The sequence below is a fragment of the Dipodomys spectabilis genome, unplaced genomic scaffold (genome assembly GCF_019054845.1).
Source record: "Dipodomys spectabilis isolate Male_0828 unplaced genomic scaffold, ASM1905484v1 ptg000289l, whole genome shotgun sequence".
Lineage (NCBI taxonomy): Eukaryota > Metazoa > Chordata > Mammalia > Rodentia > Heteromyidae > Dipodomys > Dipodomys spectabilis.
This window is the reverse complement of record NW_024870966.1, coordinates 2,245,027-2,265,159: the sequence shown is the minus strand read 5'-3', so window position 1 is coordinate 2,265,159 and position 20,133 is coordinate 2,245,027. Positions and strand designations below refer to the sequence as shown.

The following is a 20,133-nucleotide window of genomic DNA, read 5'->3' as shown; positions in this document are numbered from 1 at the left end:
ACAGGAAGCCAAGATGATCATTACAGCTCAGGAAACAAATGCAGAATTAGGTAGTAATCAAACTGTTTAATGACAGGGAATACCCAGGCACACATTTTGTCATCAGGGCTCTCCCTTTAAGAAGGAATCATGAGTTCAAGGCTTTCCAGCTCACACCTACTTTCCTTGTAAAGGCTTCAGCTTAAAAGCTCCATGATGTTAGGGCAGAAATGCCCAAGGCTTCGCATGCCCACATAAAGTACTGGTTTGGGTTTTCAGAGACCAATAAGACTTGTAATTATGGAGACTTTAAGCTGAATTTTTATGACAATAGTGATTTGGTTAACCAGAAAACAGAAGCAGTGTTCCCCAAGAAAAACAACAACAAAAGAAGCCTGCTGAAACATCTCTTCATTATTCAGGTGCAATGAACCCCAACTAAGGCTTAATTACAAGAGGCGTTTGGGGGATCAGAGAGAATGAGCCCTGGTACTTTCCCGAGGCACTCGATTGATTTCTCAGATAGAAAATTCAAGCCACTGGGAATTCTGAAAACATTGATTTAGTAAGGGAGTGCCCAGGGAACATTCAAGGCGTATAATGGGAAAAGTGAAGAAGAAATGAAAATGGCCAGGTTGCCTTTTCCAAATCTTTCCCCAGAACAGATTTCAGGCTTCGCTGCTATTTTATTTTTGTTAAGTAGTCACTGAAGAAAGCTCCACTTGATGATGCATGTTGGTGTTTTCTTCAAGAAAAACTTAATAATAATCTGAGTGCTAGTGGCTCATTCCTATAATTCTCGCTTCTTAGGAGGCTGAGATTTAGAAGCTTGATGTTTGAGGCCATTTTAGACAGAGAATGTCTGCAAGACTTTCTCTCCAGTTAACCAGAAAAATGTAGAACTGGAGATGTGGCTCAAGTGGCAGAGTACCAGCCATAACCAAACCAAGTAAGAGTACAATATTACATCATTATAACAAAAGTATTTTATTTTTATTTTCAAGTCTGTATGAGTCATGGTTAATCATTGTCAAGAAATAAATAATCCGGGGGAGGGGGGAGGCTGGGAAGGGATGTGAAGGGTAAACAAAGGAGGAGGCTGCAATGCTTGGTAAGAAATGTATGCATTATCCTGCCCATGTAATTGTAACCCCTCTGTACAGTATGTTCACAAATAAAATAAAATAAAATAAAAAAAGAAATAAATAATCCAAGTTCTGATTTTCATATTTCTCTGAACCTTTGCAAAATATGCACAACCTCTGTGTATCTACAGCTGTGATATGAGGCCCGGGGGTGGCGGTTGGTCTGTATTCTGCAATGCCAGAATAGGCCATCAATTCAGCAAATTTGGTTGTTGTTTAAAAGAAAAAAAAAAAGACTACAGCCAGGCACCAGTGGCTCATGCCTGCAATCCCAGCTACTCAGGAGGCTAAGAACTGAGAATTGAGGTTTGCAGTCAGCCTGAAAAGCAAGTCCAAAAGATTCTTATCACCAATTAATCAGCAAAAAGCTGGAAGTAGAAGTGTGGCTCAAGTGGTAGAGTGCCAGCTTTGAGGAAATGAACCAAGTAAGTGTGTCCAGGCCCTGAGTTCAAGCTCTAGTACAGATGTGCACACATGCACGCAGGCACACACACACACACACACTCAATGCAATCACTGCCTAGAGCTATAGAGCTGAGAGCTTTAAGAAGATACTAATTGAACACATATTTAACTCAGCTACATTACCTGGCCAGGTATTATGCTCAGTTCTTTTGAGATAAACATCAAACTGGGTATGAGGTCTTAGGAAATTTAGAGATAGAACCCACAACAAACTATAAGAAAGTCTTAGGAACAAATAGGTTCTGAGAGGAGAGAATGATCAGACATTCACAAAGAGACCTCACTTGATGTGTGTCTGAAACCTGAGGATCAGGGTCTGCAAAGATCCTCAGACACAGTGGCTAGGGCAGGTGAGTGCCTGTGACTGTAGTGAGGAGGCCCTCACTAGAGAGGCCAGTGCAGGGTGACCTTCAGTGTAGAGCTTAGTCAGCGGATGGGGGAAGGGAGGGGGAGGGGGAGAGGGGAAGGGGAGTAAGAGGGGGAGGGGGAGGGGGAGAGGGGAAGGAGGAGAGGGGAGGGGAGGGGGAGGGGAAGGGGGAGGAGGAATGAGGTGAAGGAGGAGGAAGAGGAGGAGGAGGAGATGGAGATCAGATAGCATCTCACATTTTCCCCTGGGGTTAGCCTGGGAACCACCATGCTAAATCCACCTCCCAAGTGTCTGGGATTACAGGTATGTACAGGTTTCGGGGTTGTTTCATTTTTCCTGGCCTGGAACCATGTTCTTCCCATCTGTGCCTCCTGTGTAGCTCAGATTACAGTCATGTTTGACCAAGCCAAAATTGGAACATGGTTACGAATATCACTGGATGGACTTACAGCTGGCTTCCTTTTCAAATGAAAGCAAGGAAGGGACTGCTCTTCTATACCCATGAGATTCCTGAAGAGTGTGTGTGTGTGTGTTTGTGTGTGTGTATGTGTGTGTGTGTGTGTGTGTGTGTGTTATTGAACATTTCCACCACCTGAGCACTGTCCTTAAGCCCTTCTGGAGTGACCTCTCAGGCACTGGGCTTCCTAGTCCCTAGTCTGGGCTTCCCTATCTGTGGACTTCATATGAACTCAATGCTACAACACAGACTCTCTTCTGTCTGGCTTTTCTCCAGATAATAGCCTTGCATTCATCCCTGTGGCCATACGTATCCATATGGAGTTCTCATGTTTTGTTTTTGGGTGTTGATAAACATTAGTACTGTTTGGACTAATTAGGAATAAAGATGCTATTCAATATTTTGCACAAATAAAGAATTTTTCTTTCTCTGGGGTAAGTTCCTAGGAATGGCCCTGCTGGGTAGTAGGATAAGTACATGATTCATCTATATAGGAAAGTAAAAATCAAATTACAAAATGGTTTTACCAAAATTATTTAGCCACCCTCAATATATGAGACTCTCAATATTATTTTCCATTTTATGGTCTCCATTTAAGTCTTTCACTTTCATTTTTATTGGGTATCATTTTTGTTGGTCTATAGGAACGCTTGTATATTATGGGTGAAATCTTTACTTAAACTGAAGAGCCTTAAAATTCCAACTTTCACTTCCAAACCGTGATTGAGGATGAAAACTGCCACTTGCAAGTTTACGCTATGATGTCTGATCAAAATCACATGTTTCTGTTCTCTGATAAGAGCTGCTCACGAGCTGATGCAGTGCCCTCTAATATCTACACACTTATTTCTTCCGGGTCAAGAAATATCAAGCTTTTGCTAAACATTTATTTCAGGACCTGTTCTCACTGAGTGCCTTCTTTTAGAAAATGAAGAAAAATAACTATCCATTATCTGTGCACACCATTTTTAGAGATTAATAAAGGGCAACTATTTCAGGGACAGCTATTTTAGTTTAAAAGGATGTGACATTGATTGTCCCTGAATTCTAGCAAAATACTGGGCCTGGTGTCCGATCTACCCCTTGTGAATGAACATGATTTGTTTCATCTGCTATGCAAGCCACGCAATAAATGATTCAGTGCTAAAAATCCATCATAGGACTGTGCTTTTAATTCTTCATTACTTTCAAATCGACTGTGGCTGGCAATTCCTGTGTTCTCTAGCCTAATCCTTAACATTCCCCACAGGGAAGCGAGGCAGATGACAGGGAAAAGCTAAAGGTTTCACAGGAATCACAGGATTCCAGGAAGACTCTGGAACATGAGTCTGTCCCTGACAAATAGGTAGATGGCATGTGGATTTATTCTCTCAATGTGTTCTGTGCTAGGCAGAGCAGACTATAGAGAAAAGCCAAGAGAATGCTGCTGGGGGAGGGGGGGTCCGCAGGGCCAGGGGAGCAGATGAGCCTGAGCCAAAGACTAGGGCAGAACTGTGAGGACTGGAGGCTGGAAACGGGGTGCCAGGCCCTCCTCCCAGGAGACAGGAGAGAAAACTCCCTTTAGTTTAAGCCTGGTTTGGGAAAATCCCCAGGTTAGAATTCCTGAATGAGGAGCTGGGAAGTTGGCTCAGTGGTAGAGCGCTTGCCTTGCATGCTTGAGGCCCTGGGTTCGATTCCTCAGCAACACATAAGTAAAAAGAAAAAAGCCGGAAGTGGTGCTGTGGTTCAAGTGGTAGAGTGCTAGCCTTGAGCTGAAGAGCTGAGGGACAGCGCCCAGGCCCAGAGTTCAGGCCCTAGGACCGGACCCAAAAAATAAAAAAATAAAAAATAAAATAAAATAAAAAATAGAATTCCTGAATGAATGATTAAGGAAACTGGTGAGTCATGGTGAGACCCATACTCTGGGTGTTCCTGAGGGGGAGGTCACAGAAGGGAGCTCTGGGGTCCTGCTGTCCCTGAGAGTCAGGGCTGAGGAGGAAGATGGCAGTCCCAGGCAGGGGCTGGGGAGAAGCAGGGCAGGTGTGATCTGGGAAGATGTAAATGAAAAACTAGAGGAGAGCCAAGCCTTCCTCTAGCCCTCCCTCTAGCCCTCCCTCCAGCCCTCCCTCCAGCCCTCCCTCCAGCTGTGCTGTCACTCCTAGGGGACAGTGAGGGGCATGAGCCCAATTCTGCTCAGCCCAGCCTGCAAGGCTGTGGGAGGTCTACCACCCTCCTTCCACAGCAGAAGCACCATCCCACGTGCTGGAGGAAATACAAGGAAAGAGAAGAACAGAGACTGCTGCTGGGGCTGAACTGGGTTATAAGTCACAGCAGAGGCCAAAAGCATGCGGGGCAAATGGGGCAAAGCAAGAGACTAAGTCCAGGAGAAAAGGCAGAGGATCTCATTCCTTCCAAGATACTGTACTTGCGGGGCGGGCCTGATCCTCAGGTATGCAGAGAAAGCAGCAGCGGGAAGATGAAAACAGGTCATGAACAGACATCGTGCTCATTGGATGGCGAGATGTGTCTAATGAAGAGGAAGCTTAGAGCTATTGTTCAGAAATGATAAGAGCAAACGAATTTGGGGCTGGACACCTGGCAGGTCCTGAAGCCTGCCGCTGGGTGTCCGCCACGGCACATGAAGGCAGGCTGGCGGCCTTCAAGAACACGTCATGGTGTGCTTGCCTGCAGGAAGCTGTGATGACCCACAGAAATGTGACTCATAAGCCACCCAGCAACTGTCACTTCTCCAAAGCTCAGGGGAACCCCCTTCAGGGAAGGCTCCCTTCCCTCCTTCTCCAGAAGCTTCTGAACAGAGGCAACCTGGGTAGCAGTCTAGGACTTGCCAACACAATGATCTTGACTCTCCTTGGCTGGAATACATCATGCCTCAACAGATGGGCTTTCTGACAGTCGGCATGGCTGTGTCCTCAGTTTGGCTGGGTGTCATCTTTGTGGGAATTATTCTACTGTTCATGAGACCCTACACGGGCAAAAGGTTGGGCTAGGTTCTTCACGGTTGGGGTCCCAAAGGGAATGCAAGGACATATCCCAGCCTCTCATATGGTGGATGTAGAGGGCAGTGAGGGGGAGGGGGAGGGGGAAGGGTCCTACCGGGGCGTGGGAAGGGCTTCCTAGAAGGAGAAGTGTAAGCGAGTCACGCACACACAAATTCTGTCATAATATATAGCAATCTACTTAAACATACACACACACACACACACACACACACACACACACACACACACACACACACACACATATAATGTTGAGAGCAACCCAATGCTTAAACATGATAATCATTCTCTCATAATACAATGATTAGAAAAGCAAATAGATATTTTCGGTCCCGGGGAAGGTCTTAAAAAGGCATGTTTTGTTTTTGTTTTGTTTTTGTAATCAGTCACATGTGGTTCTCAACCAACTGAGAAAGAAGGAAAAAACAAGTGTGCTCACAGTTCAGAGGCAGATACTAAAGTCGTAGAAGGAGCTGCTTGCACTGCACCCTCTCCCCATCCCAGCTGCTGTAGCCTCTCCCCCCTCCCCCCCCCCCGCCTCCCCCCCGCCCCACCCCGCACAGGGAACATGGCTCTTCCACTCTGCATCTCGCCTCCTCTTGACCTGAACTCACCTCACTCTCTTCAGAAGTAATTGTCCCAGATTCCTCTGATTACATCAGAGACACAGTCTAATAATGTATGCATTACGTATTCTTCCTACAAGTACATCAGGACTCTAATTAAATGGCTATGTGTAATTATTTGTTTAATGTCCATCACTATCCATCTTGTTCAGGATGTCTACTGCCCAGGGGCACCCAGTGAAGGAGGGAGGCCTGCTTCCGCTCACTTGGCCCTGCGCCTCAGGTTGCCTCTGATGGGAGGAACCAGTGCCTTGGCCTCACTGGTGTAAAGGCACCCTGTGGGCTCTGGGGGTCCAGTGTGAACCCTGTGAGGACAGGGTTCTGCATTATTCCCACTGTCTAACAGAGGTCCGGCACAGAGTAGCTACCCTGTAGGTGTGCATGGGATACGTGAGTGGATGGATACTTTGGGACAGTTTACACACTGGAATTTTACCAAAGGCAGAGGTGGTCTCGCTTGCTTCAGGAGCGGAAGCCTGCAGGCGGGAAGGAAGCAAGCCCTGGGCTCACAGACGGGCTGGGGGCACAAGGGGGGGGGGACGGACGGTGGAACGGTGGATCAGGTGGGCCTCTTGCTCTAACCACAGTCAGCAAACACCAGCATGTCTCCTTCTCTTTGAGAAAGGAATAATTCTGGAGAAAATGTTTGCTTCATTTGTGAAGCGTGGCGAACAAGGTCAGGCCCAAATGCATGGAAATACGAGCAATAGGCTGAATATGCGCCTTAAGTTTTCACAAAGTCAGTGATTGTGTGGGAACAGGAGAGGACCCTCCCTCCACCGTGCACTCACGGTCACCTGGTATCCAGGTAACTGAAGTAGGAGGGCCAGATCGGACGTGCCTTCCTTCCTGTCTTCCTGCCTCATAACCCAGAAGGCTGAGGGAGACAATATGAGGAAAGAGAACTGACTTGGTGCCAGAGGTTAGATCCATTCAGGGGTGATAACGCACAGTCCCTGGAGGACATTTGCACATGTCAGGAAGACCTGACACAAGGTTGTAGGCTGAAGAGGCTGGCGGGTCTCTGCCCTCCCAGCCCAGAGCTTCAGAGTAGACCGGCCCCTCACTCCTGGGTGCCTTGAGCTATGGTCACGCTCCTGCTCTTTAGAGTCAGGAACAGAGTGACAGCACTGCTGGAGGAGACGGAGGGCTCTGTCATGCACAAGGCGCCTCGCACATCCACGGGGCCTGGCGCCTCGCGGTCTTCCTCCAGTCAAGACTCACCACATCCACAGTCAGCATCTTGGACCCTCTTATGAAGCTGGTGCCACGACGCTGAAGAGGATCATGGGTGGTTACATAGCACAAAGGCAAAAGGACTAGTGGCCAAGCTCCAGCCCTTTGTCTCCTGAGAGAAGAGGAAAATCCCAACAATGAGAGGCTTGTGTTCCCCTCCACAGCCGAGGGGCTGGACAGCTGGCCAGAATCAAAAGAATGCATGAAGTGTTCTAAGAATGTGTCACCAATGGTGAATCTAGGGTCCCTAAGCCACATTGATAGTGTAAATCCAGCTTTAATAAGGCTTTACTCAATCAAGCCAGCAAACCAATCTATCCAGTGAATATCTAATAGACCCATCATGGACCATTGTTGTGCCAGAAACCAGGATTGCTTCCAGGCCCAGGGCAGTCATGGTTCTGTCTATCACAGAGTTCAGGGCTAACAGTGGGAGCAGACAAAATGTAATGTGAAGCAAAGGGAAGCAAGCCCAGAGGGAAATGTTTGCTGTGAAGGACCCCAGGGGAATAACTTATATATGCTAATGCATTCTGCCAAGAAGGGAAAATAAAATGTACTTCTCCAAGGAAACGTGTACTAGAGATGAATGCGTGAACACACACACACATACACATACACACAGAGAGCGAGAAAGAGACAGAGACAGAGAGGCAGAGAGAAAGACTGGTGGTTCTGAGCCTAAAAGACAGTGTTTGTATGGCAAGGTCATAGGTAGGGATGCTTACTCATCTCAGAATTGGAATAATTCCACAGAAGGGAATTACAGAACAGGGTTGTCTCATGAGATCCACCTGTTGTTTTTCCATCTTTATTAAAGTATAATGGACAAATAAAACTTGACACATTCAAGGCGTGTGTTACAGTTTTTCTCATAAGTAATAGGGAAGAGGAAATCACCCCACAATTCAGTTCCTTTACAACTTTAGTCCATTCCATCACCAGGGGCTCCTCACAGCACACAAAGTATATCATGAATAGGACTAAGATGATCAAGAGAAGATATTTAATATTGATTAAGAGTCAGAACATCAAGGAGACAAAATAATCTCAAATTGGGATCCATCAATAAACAGAGGTCTAAAATATCCAAAGAAAAAGCTGACAAAATAAAAGGGGAATCGGCTAAATATAAAATCAAAGTCCAAGATGTTCAAACGTCAAATCCTATTGTCAGTAATTGACAGAGCAATAAACAAAATATAAACAGAGAGATAAATCCTGGGATACCCCACCTTAGCCAAATTGACACACACAAAAAAAAGAAGAAAACAAACCTGACCATATCAAAATTTAAAGCTGTTTCTGTGAATAATGTCAAGAAGGTAAAAGTGCAACCCACAGAATAGAAGACGTTTGCTAATCTTACGTCTCTGTTTAGAATAAACAGAACTCATAGAGAAAAAGGCAGCCTCATTTAAAAGCATACAAAGGATTTACAATAGAAACTTCTCCAAGACAAAGTTAAAAATGACCAAGAAGCGCCTGCAAAGATTTTCAACAGTAAAGAAATGTAAATTAAAAGCCTAGTCAGAAACCAGCTCATCTCCAGCAGTACTGCCAGGCTAGTGGGCTGGGAAAACGGATGCAACAAGAGGTGGCTGATTGCATGCGGCAGCACCAGAGCCCCAACCACAGCAGTGGGAAGGTAGAATGGTGTGATTCCTGCAGAACATGAGAGTATGGCTCATCCAGGCTAAACACTCAGCTCACAGCTGACTTCACCCCACTCCATTCCATTCCAGAAGTGCCCCGAGAAAAACCAAAACCTCCTCACTACGCAAAAACTTTGGCATAGACATTGACACTAGCATTATTCATTACAATCAACCCACACGTCCACCAATTAGTTCACCAACCAAACAGCATCTATAAAGCAGCATATTACTAAGCAATAAAAATAAATGGATTACTGATACATGCTAAAGCATGAGGAACCTTGAGAACTTTCTGCTAAATGAAATAAACCAGCTACCAAGAACCACACATCCTCTACCTCTATTTTTGTGACATGTCCAGTAGAAGCAAATCCATAAAACCGAAACTAGAGAGCAGTTGCTTGTCTGTGGGTGAGGAGGAATGGGGAGGGAGATATAGATTCAGGTTTTCCTTTATAGGAGACAAAAATATTCTAGAATTGGATTCTCACAAAAATACTTTACATGGGTGAACTGTGTAGTATGGGGATTTTATTTCACTAAGGTTTTTTTAAAAAGTGGTTTTGTAAATGTGCAAGTTCTTTATACTGAAAGTTATCTCTTAAAAATATAGCTGAGAAAAATTAAAGCACTTTATAAACAGAGGAATGAGTTATGTTGGTGGACCAGAACTCTGAACATCAATATCAATTCTTCCTCAGAGCAATCTATTGATAATCCCAAACCTAGCAGGATTTCTTATAGAAACAGGAAAACTGACTCCAAAATATATGTGTAAAAATAAAGGACAAACAGCTACTAAGCACAGTCTTGAGAAAAAAAATCAACAGAGATGAAGGAACTGAACCACCTGAGTTCAACATAAGCTACAGAGCTGCCTAGGGATGGATACACAGATTAATGGACAGTTATATAGTTTGCAGAAATAGACCCACACTTTTACAGTCTATTAATTTTCTCAAAGGCGATAAAGTAATCCTATGGTGAAATGAAAGTCTTGCCAACAAATGGCGCTGAAAAACTGCATATTAATATGAAATGTAAGGCACTATATTTCGCATTATGTACAAAAATTAGAGAAAAGCCTAAATGCAAAACCCAAAAGTGATCAAATTTCTTTAATTTTTTTGTGTTTTGGTTGTTTGCTTTAGTTTTTGTTTCTATGAGCATTGTCCTTTTTTCATATTTCTATTATCTTTAAGTAGTTGTACAAAGGAGATGCCACTCAACAAAGCAGTTTATGAAAGCAGTACATCTTGATCAATGTCCCTGTCAACATTCTCAGCCACCCCTCCCAACCCACCCCTTCCCTATTCTTCATTTTTTAGGATACGAATTCATTTTTTGCCATTGAACAAAGTAGTTTGTGTATCCAATGCGTCTTGATCTGTGTCATTCTTTTAATGTTTTCACCCCCTTTCAATGCACCCCTTCCCTCATTTGTCTTAATTTTGTAGTACATACAAAGTATTATTGAGTGCATTCTTCCTCTTTGTTGATTTACCCCTCTCCCCTTGCAACTACCCAATTCCTGGTACTAATTCTATTAAATGAAGTAAGTCAGACCCTCATTTGTGGTAAGTAGAATATACCTACAGATCTATTTAGTAAATACATCGGGTGGTATGCAAGTGGTTACAGTAGACTCTATGGAGAGCTCAAATAGTACAAGTCTTTAGAAAACTTAAGTCAAAGCCCAACTATAAAGTTTTTTAAAAAAATATGTCCAAATGACTTTGGAATTTAAGAGTAAAAAAGTGTTTCTTAACCAGGACATGGAAAGTAATAACCATAAAAGTAAAAAATAGCCAATTAGATTTAATCAAAATTTAAAATGACTTCTCATAAAAAGGCACCATTAAGAAAACAAATAAGCAAATCTCTTCATCATGCTGGGAGAAAACATCCACAAAACATTTATATGACAAAAGGCTTATTAACAGAATATAGAGAAACTCCACCATGTAACTATACACACAGTAAGTGAACAAAAGACTTAGATAAAATGCAAATTGGAAGATACCTGAGCAGTCAGTATGCAAAAGGCAGATAGTTATAGAACTTCAATAGTAACTAGGGAAATACAAATTACAACCACAATGAGATCTCACTAGATGCCTACCAAGATGACTAAAATGAAAAAGATTAATAACCCCAATGTTAGTAAAGATATAGAGAACCACCTGAAACATTCATCCATTGCCAAGCACTTTGAAGCAAGGTTTGGTATTCTTCTAAGGTTTAAATGTAGTGATATCTTTTTTTTTTTTCTGAGACAGGATCTCACTCTATAGCCTTGACTATCTTAGAATTTACTGTGGAGCTCAGGCTAGCTTTGAACTCACAATCCTTCTGCCTCAACCTCAAAACTCCTGGGATTACAGGCATGTACTAACATTCCTAGCTGCTTGATAACTTTTAATCCAACAATGCCACTCATAAGGTATTTAGCCAACATAACATAGCAACACACACCAACTAACCAAAAGAATTACACAGAAATGTTTATAGTGACTTTATTCACAACTCAACAACAACAACAACAACAAAACAAATTAGTACAGAATGGCAAAACTGTGTGTCAAGTCATTCATTATAATGACTTATGTTCACTAATAAAAGGAATAAATTATTGATAACTTGCAACAACACGGATAAATCTGAAGACACTATTCTTGAGCAACAGCTCCTAAATGAAGATGAGCAAACCCTGCAGGATTCCATGTATATATAAAGTTCTAAATAAACAGAAATGATATGAAATCTTTTTAGAGATTTTTTTTTTGCCAATGGGAAGGAAAGTAACATTAGTGGTATGGCCACCTCCTGCATACAGACGAAGATTGACAGGATGGACAGAGGCTGGACTGGACATATGGTGGGGGAGGGGCCATGATGTGCTTCAGTAACATTTTACTTTAACATGCTAAACTTCTCTAAAAAGAAATCACTGTCGTCCTCAATGAGGGTGGTGGGAAATGCAATAGAAAAAGACGAACAGGAAACAAGAAGAGGATTATGTTCACCATTTTGTGGCAAATAACCGTGAATAACAACTCAAAAGGAGAAAAGGTTCCAGACTCACCATTTCAGAGATTTCGGTCCATAGCTCCATCATTTCTGGGTCATGGAGAGGGAGAGCTACTCACCTCATGGTGGCCAGGAAACAGAGTGGGGGTGGGGGAGGAGACAGACAAAGAGAGCCCGTGCGAGATAGCAAGAGAGTGAGAGCAAGAGAGAAAAAGAGAGAAGTCCTGTGCTAGCTGGTTTCCTCCATCTTCTCTGTGTCCCCTCCAGGATCCCAGTCAGCGGGATGTGATTGCCCACATTCATTCAGGACTGGTCCTGGAAACTCCTTGATAGACATCCCAGAGGCCTGCTTTACTAAACTGCTGGATGTTTCTCCATCCAAGGAAGTTGACCACCAAGATTCACCATCCTCAGCAGAATGGCGTATTGATAGGCAAAGATTCATTAGCTAATCTGCTTTCTTTTATGTGTTTGAAATTCCTATAGCAAAAAGTTGAAAAGAAAGAAGAAAGGAAGAGAGGGAGGGAGACAGGAAGAAAAGAGGCAGGCAGGCACTGACTGGACTTCAAGGATAGTTTGACCATAATGATTTTTTGTTGTTTGTTTAGGAAGTATGCAAAGTGGGAGAAGTATTTTGAATTAATAATATCCATTTCTAAAACACCTATATGGAAGTTTGGATGAACTTACACATGAAGATCAATGTCTGCCCTGCACTGTCCAGTTCCCCATAGAACACGATTTCTCAGCCTGGTCTCTGCTGGTAATTCTTCATCATGAAGCTGTCCTATGCACTGTAGGACAAGCCACAGCCTCACACATCTGTGACACCTGAACTGCCTCCAGACACTACTGAATTATCTCTCTGGGGGTTGAGGAGCTATTTGTCCAGTTAAGACTGACTACCCTAACACATGCATTCTCAACCCACTGATAGCATTCTCCTGGGGAGGGGAAGAATGAAAAATGGTTCTTGTAGAGTTAAAAAATAAATCTTAGGGGTTGGGAAGGTGGCTCAGTGATAGAGTGCTTGCCTTGGATGCATGAGGCCCTAGGTTCGATTCCTCAGCACCACATAAGCAGAAAAAGTCAGAAGTGGTGCTGTGGCTCAAGTGGTAGAGTGCTATCCTTGAGCTGAAGAGCTGAGGGACAATGCCCAGGCCCAGTGTTCAAGCCCCACAACCAGCAAGAAAGAAAGAAAGAAAGAAAAAGAAAGAAAGAAAGAGAAAGATAGAGAGAAAGGAAGGAAGGAAGGAAGGAAGGAAGGAAGGAAGGAAGGAAGGAAGGAAGGAAGGAAGGAAGGAAGGAAGGAAGGAAGGAAGGAAGGAAGAAATCTTAGACAGTATAAACATTGATTCAAAAACAATTGTCATTAGGAAAAAAACTGAGGAGGCCCTACCAAGTTTGCTGATGTCTCTTGACACTGATACAATCGTGGATGTGGGAGTTTTCATTTGAAGGACACTGGCAGGTCTACGATACATCTGAGGCATTCAAATCTCAGGGCGGGAATCAGAGGAAGAAAGTCTAAGAGGCTCCATGAGGAGGAGGTGGTGATAATAAAACCCAGCCTGAGAAACTCGGCAGCACAGAGATGCCTGGTCCTGCTGCTAGACTTCATTCCCTCAAGGGCCAGGCCTGCCGAGAGCAAGGCCTGTTATGTGCATGGGGGTCTTCACATGGGTAGAAAGTTATGGCCAATGAGTGCAGCTAATGGTCAGAGCCTCTGCAATGAGCATGCCAGCTTGACATGGGGAACAAAGGGAAGCTGGGGAAAACAAAGCCAGGAAAGCCTCTTGCAAGTCTGTGGATTATGGATGTCTCTTGGTGTGACAGCCAACCCAGAATCATCCTCCAGTTACGAGAGAAATTCCATAAGCTGGACTGACGAGTTTTCCCAACAAAACCTAAGGACCTAATCAAAGAAAGGTTGGACAAATGGGATGGCATTAAACTATAGAGCTTTTGCATGGCAAAGGACATAGCTAGTAAGATCAATAGAAAGCCCACAGATTGGGAGAAGATCTTCACTAGCCACACAACAGACAAGGGTCTCATATCTAAACTATACTTAGAACTCAAAATCCTCCAAAAACAAATCCTCAAAGAAACAACTGTCCCATTAATAAGTGGGCTAAATACTTATAGGCTTCTCTGATGAAGAAATAAGAATGGCCAATAGATACATGAAGAAATACTCAACCTCTCTGGCCATAAAAGAAATGCAAATCAAAACAACATTGAGATTCTACCTCACCCCAGTTAAAATGGCTATAATCAGGAATTCTAATAACAAAAGATATTGGAGGGGATGTGGACAAAAGAGAACCCTATTGCATTGCTGGTGGGAGTGTAAAATTGTTCAACCACTCTGGAAAGAAGTATGGAGGTTCCTCAAAAGATTATACATAGAGCTCCCTTATGACCCAGCAATCCCACTCTGGGCATTTACCCAAATGACCACAAACAAGGCCATACTAAAGCTACCAACACAACTATGTTCATCGTAGCATTATTCACCATAGCTAAGATATGGAACCAACCCAGATGCCCCTAAGTAGACAAATGGACCAAGAAAATGTGGTATATATACACAATGGAATTCTATGCCCCCATCAGAAAGAATGGCATTACCCCAATTGTTAGGAAATGGAAAGACTTGGAAAAAATCATATTAAGTGAAGTAAGCCATATCCAAAGAAATATAGGTCCTGTGGTTTCCCTCATTTACAATAATTAGTATTAATCTAGGACAATTTTATCAGATGAGCAGAAAAGATAAAAAACTATGTACATATGACCATATAAAATGATGTTAATGAACCCCAAGATATGGACACAAGAGGCCTTTTTGTTGTTGTTGTTAATGTACTATGAGGGCTTGTTTCCTTTGCATGTTCTTCCCCATGTTGTCACTGTATTTGATTTTGGTACCTTGCATCTTGTATATACACTTGTCTAATTTGGAGAGGGGAAAGGAAATAACAAAACACCGAAACAAAGACACAGGATGACTCACTGCAACAATGATACCCACAGACAATACTTTGGAAATGAACTTTACAACTTCGGGGGAGAGGAGTAGGGAGGGGGAGAAGGGAAGGGAGAGTGGAGAACAACAAAGAAGGTGGTAACAATGCTCGACAAGAAATACACTCATCACCTGACTCATGTGACTGAAACCCCTCTGTACAGCATCTTCACAATAAAATAAAACCAAAACAAAGAAATACACTCATCACCTGACTCATGTGACTGTAACCCCGTTGTACAGCATCTTCACAATAAAATAAAATTAAAACAAAGAAATACACTCATCACCTGACTCATGTGACTGTAACCCCGCTGTACAGCATCTTCACAATAAAATAAAACCAAAACAAAGAAATACACTCATCACCTGACTCATGTGACTGTAACCCCTCTGTACAGCATCTTCACAATAAAATAAAATTAAAACAAAGAAATACACTCATCACCTGACTCATGTGACTGTAACCCCTCTGTACAGCATCTTCACAATAAAATAAAATTAAAACAAAGAAATACACTCATCACCTGACTCATGTGACTGTAACCCCTCTGTACAGCATCATCACAATAAATAAAATTAAAACAAAGAAATACACTCATCACCTGACTCATGTGACTGTAACCCCTCTGTACAGCATCATCACAATAAATAAAATTAAAACAAAGAAATACACTCATCACCTGACTCATGTGACTGTAACCCCGCTGTACAGCATCTTTACAATAAAATTAAATTAAAACAAAGAAACAATAGCAAGAAAGAAAAAAGATATTTGTGTCCCTATCTTGGGGCTCATTTCGCTTAACGTCATCTTATATGGTCATATGTACATAGCTTTCGGTCTTTTCTGCTTGTCCCACACATGTACTAGTTATTGCAAATAAGAGAAACCATGGGACCTATGTTTTTTTGCTATTGTTTCTAACATATTTATAATGTACTATGTGGTTTTTTTTGTTTTTTGGGGGGGGGAAGGGTCCAGTCGTGGGGCCTGAACTCTGGGCCTAGGCACTGTCCCTCAGCTCTTCAGCTCAAGGCTAGCGCTCTACCACTTGAGCCACAGTGCCACTTCCAGCTTTTTTCTTTTTTGCTTATGTGGTGCTGAGGAATCGAACCCAGGGCCTCAGGCATGCAAGGCAAGCGCTCTACCACTGGGCCACCTTCCCAGCCCGACCATGTGGGTTTTTTTTTTTTGTTTCATTGTATGTTCCCCCCCCCCCACAGTATACCCCCTATAACCCCTGTTTTTACCGTATTTGATGTTGGTGCCCTGCATCCTGTATATACAGTTCTCTAATTCGGGGAGGGAAAGGGAAAAAACAAAATGCTTAAATAAGGATACAGTTGACCCATTGTAACAATGAGATGTATAAAACACTATGTTGGAAACAAACCTTACAACTTTGGCTGGGGGGGGGGAGTAGTTGTGGAGGTGGGAGGGAAGGGGTGGTAGGAGGAAATCAAAAGAGGAAGCAACAATGCTCAATAGAAAATGTACTCATTACCTTGCTCATGTAACTGTAACCCCTCTGTACCGAATTTTTACAATAAAAATATAAAAGAAAAAAAGAAATCATAGAAGGGGTAACAAGTTTGACAAGAAATGTACTTGTTACCTTACTTATGCAACTGTAACCCCCTTTTAGAGCACCTTGGTAATAATTTTTTTTTTTTTAAATCCAAGGACCTTCACAGCCCATATCCTTTGCACACAGTACCTCAAAGGAGAATCAGAGACAACCAGTTTCCAGGTCCTCTGCTCATTCTTCTGAGAAGCATGTATTTTTTTTCTCTTTGCTAAATAAACTACAGGTTACCTTTTTAAAAAAGAAGAAGAATGGAAGAAGTTTTCAAGCATCCATTCCACCAGGAAAAGCCCTTGGTGGCAAGGTGACTTCATAAGATGATTCGGAAACAAAATGAATTTTGCACATTCCCCTGCTCTCTTGTTTTCTTCTTTCTTTATGCCAACCGTCTCAGCAGCAGCTGGCTTCTAGTTCTGAATATTCATGCTTGATGGAGTTAAACCTGGCATCAATGAGATCTTGAGATACCATTTCCCACTTCATAAAGCCTATTTGGATTCCTTCAGTAAGAGTAAACACCCAGACGCTCAACCTGCAACAACCCGTTAGCATGCATGCACACACCACTCTCGAGGACGCTGCTGTCAAAAGCAACAGAGGGTACAAGCAAGAGCCTAGCAGCAAATGGATCCTGGGCAACAAAGGCATCAGAGCATCCTGACTTTCAAACGAGAGAAAGGGAGGACCATCAAGGTGGTGACTAACTTCATGCGTCAGCTTGGCTCAGCTGCGGTTGCTGGTTGTTGGCAAATCCCAGTCTAGCTGTTGCCCTGAATATTTTTGGAAGTGATAAACCTTTACAATCAGTTGGCTGGAAGGAAACGAGAGTGATCCAGCCCATTCTCCCTCACCCTCAGTGAGGCCCAATTAAGGAGCACAGTCCAATTAGCTGTGGCCATTCAACCTTGAGTAAGAACACACAGCTACAGATGGCAGATAATCAAGGACAGCGAGGTACAAAATACATGGAGAAGGCATGGAGCAGGTGAAACCTGCAGGCAAGGAAAAGATTTCCATGGAAAGAAGAAAAACATGGTAAATCTTTTAAAACCAGGCCTCAAGAAAGAGCTCTAGATGACAATCAAAGTTCCAGAGAAGGATTAGCAGACCCATTTTTTTTTAATCTCCAAGAAGATAATAGGCAAGAAAATACAATGAATACATCAGCCTGGGAAACTCCACATCTGTCAAAAAAATGGTTCTAGAGAAGAAATAGAATACAAAGCAGGAATCCAGGAAGTTCCAGAAGAAAAAGACCCATAGAGAAATCACAACAGCCATGCGGAGGAATGAGAACTGCAGTAAAACACATCAAAATTAAACTTCAGGGGACCACAGAGTCCTGAGCTGAGCTGGAAGCGGCCTGGTAGTCACAGTACCTGGGAAATCCTGAGCTGCAGCCTAGCCTGGGCTCCACAGTGGAAGACAGAGAAGCAAAGCAACACTGCAGTCATCTCCTGGGAATACAGTTAACCAGAGAGCCCTGCTGGAAATGGATTTTCTGTCTAGACTTCTACCCAAAGCCAAAGAAAAGAAGTAACACACTTCCAACCCAAATATCCCCAAACATGGAACTTGTATGTAATGTTTGGTGGAAAACTACAGGAGAAAATGCTCTTCTTTCCTGGAGGACACTGCCATCCAGTTTGAGTTCTCAACCCCTCAATCCCTGAGCGGGGGGTCCAGGCTGCTCAGTCTTTGAGCTGGGTGTTTCAGGATGGGTTGTTCACCTTGCCCTTGAGGAGAAACATAGCCATGACCATCAATGGCTTCTCCCTAAGTGCTTAACCAAGTACCTATGGAGAGTAATGGCTCAAGAAGAAATCTGCTGTCTTCCAGATATACCTTTTAGACTTTCTCTTCCATTTAAGAATAGACAATAGCCTTGAAATACCACCCGGTAAGAATCCAAATGAAGGAGAAAAATATAAACAGATTTCTTCAGCTTATGAGGTTGTCTCTGATGCCAAGAAAAGAGAATTATATGACAAAGGAGGAGAACAGGCAATTAAGGAGGGTGGAGCAGGTGGTGGTTTTGGCTCCCCCATGGACATCTTTGATATGTTTTTTGGAGAAGGAGGAAGGACACAGAGAGAAAGGCGAGGTAAAAATGTTGTGCATCAACTCTCAGTTACCTTAGAAGATTTATATAACGGTGCAACAAGAAAACTGGCTCTGCAGAAGAATGTGATTTGTGACAAATGTGAAGGCCGTGGTGGTAAAAAAAAAAAAAAGAGGGGGGGGGTGCAGTGGAGTGCTGTCCCAACTGCTGAGGTACTGGGATGCAAAATTCATCAGATAGGACCTGGAATGGTTCAGCAAGTTCAGTCTGTGTGCATGGAGTGCTAGGGCCATGGAGAAAGGATCAGTCCTAAAGATAGATGTAAAAGCTGCAATGGAAGGAAGATAGTTCAAGAGAAGAAGATTCTGGAAGTTCATATTGACAAAGGCATGAAAGGTGGCCAGAAGATAACATTCCATGGTGAAGGAGACCAGGAACCAGGATTGGAGCCCGGACACATCATCATTGTATTAGATCAGAAGGACCATGCTGTTTTTACAAGACGAGGAGAAGACCTTTGCATGTGTATGGATATACAACTAGTTGAAGCATTGTGTGGCTTCCCAAAGCCAATCTCCACTCTTGATAACCAAACCATAGTCATCACTTCTCATCCAGGTCAGATTGTTAAGCCTGGAGATATCACGTGTGTGCTAAGTGAAGGCATGCCAACTTATCGACAACCATATGAAAAAGGGTGCCTGATCATTGAGGTTAAGGTAAACTTTCCTGAAAATGGCTTCCTCTCTTCTGACAAACCCTCTTTGCTGGAAAAACTCCTTCCTGAGAGGAAGGAAGTAGAAGAGACTAATGAAATGGATCAGGTAGAACTGGTAGACCTTGATCCAAATCAGGAAAGACGGTGCCATTATAATGGAGAAGCTTACAAGGATGATGAACATCACTGTAGAGGTGGTGTTCAGTGTCAAATCTTGTAATGGGACCAGTGAATAGCACCCACTACTGGCATTTTAAATGCAGTAGTGAATGAGTGAAGGACTAATCATAATAAGCTCACTACTTGCTATTGTTTTTTGTTGTACTACTACAGTGTTTTAAAAGTTAAATGAAGAATAAACAAATATAAAAGCTCTGAAAAAAAGGATAGACAACAACTGCCAAGTTTTATCCTGGAAAAGTATTGTTTAAAAATGAGACATTGCTATACATCTATATTCATTGCTGCACTATTCACAACTGCCAAATTATGGAAACAGTCCAGATGCCCTAGAGCCGATGAGTGGATCCAAAACCTGTAGTACCTATACACAATGGAATTTTACTCATCCATTAGAAAGGATAAGATTATGTCATTTGCAGGGAAATAGATGGACCTAGAACAAATCATATTAAGCGAGGTAAGCCATTCTCCCAGAGACAAATGGCATGTTTTCTCTCATATTGAAAGCAGGTTTAAACTATAACTGGATATGAGAACCTATACACAGCTACAGGCATTTACACACAGTCAAACCAAAGGAGGATACCGGTA

General features: G+C 42.9%; 2 protein-coding genes across 2 annotated transcripts in view; one reads left to right on the top strand and one right to left on the bottom strand.

Moving 5' to 3' along the window:
- Plpp4 (phospholipid phosphatase 4) overlaps positions 1-20,133 on the bottom strand; it is a 104,472-nt gene that overhangs the window by 24,751 nt on the left and 59,588 nt on the right. The window lies entirely within an intron of this gene.
- LOC122126801 (dnaJ homolog subfamily A member 1-like) lies at positions 5,311-19,677 on the top strand. The gene is made up of 3 exons (XM_042701300.1): positions 5,311-5,390; positions 18,451-18,683; positions 19,260-19,677. The coding sequence occupies exons 1-3, from the start codon at positions 5,311-5,313 to the stop codon at positions 19,577-19,579; spliced, it is 633 nt and encodes a 210-aa protein (XP_042557234.1). The 3' UTR covers positions 19,580-19,677.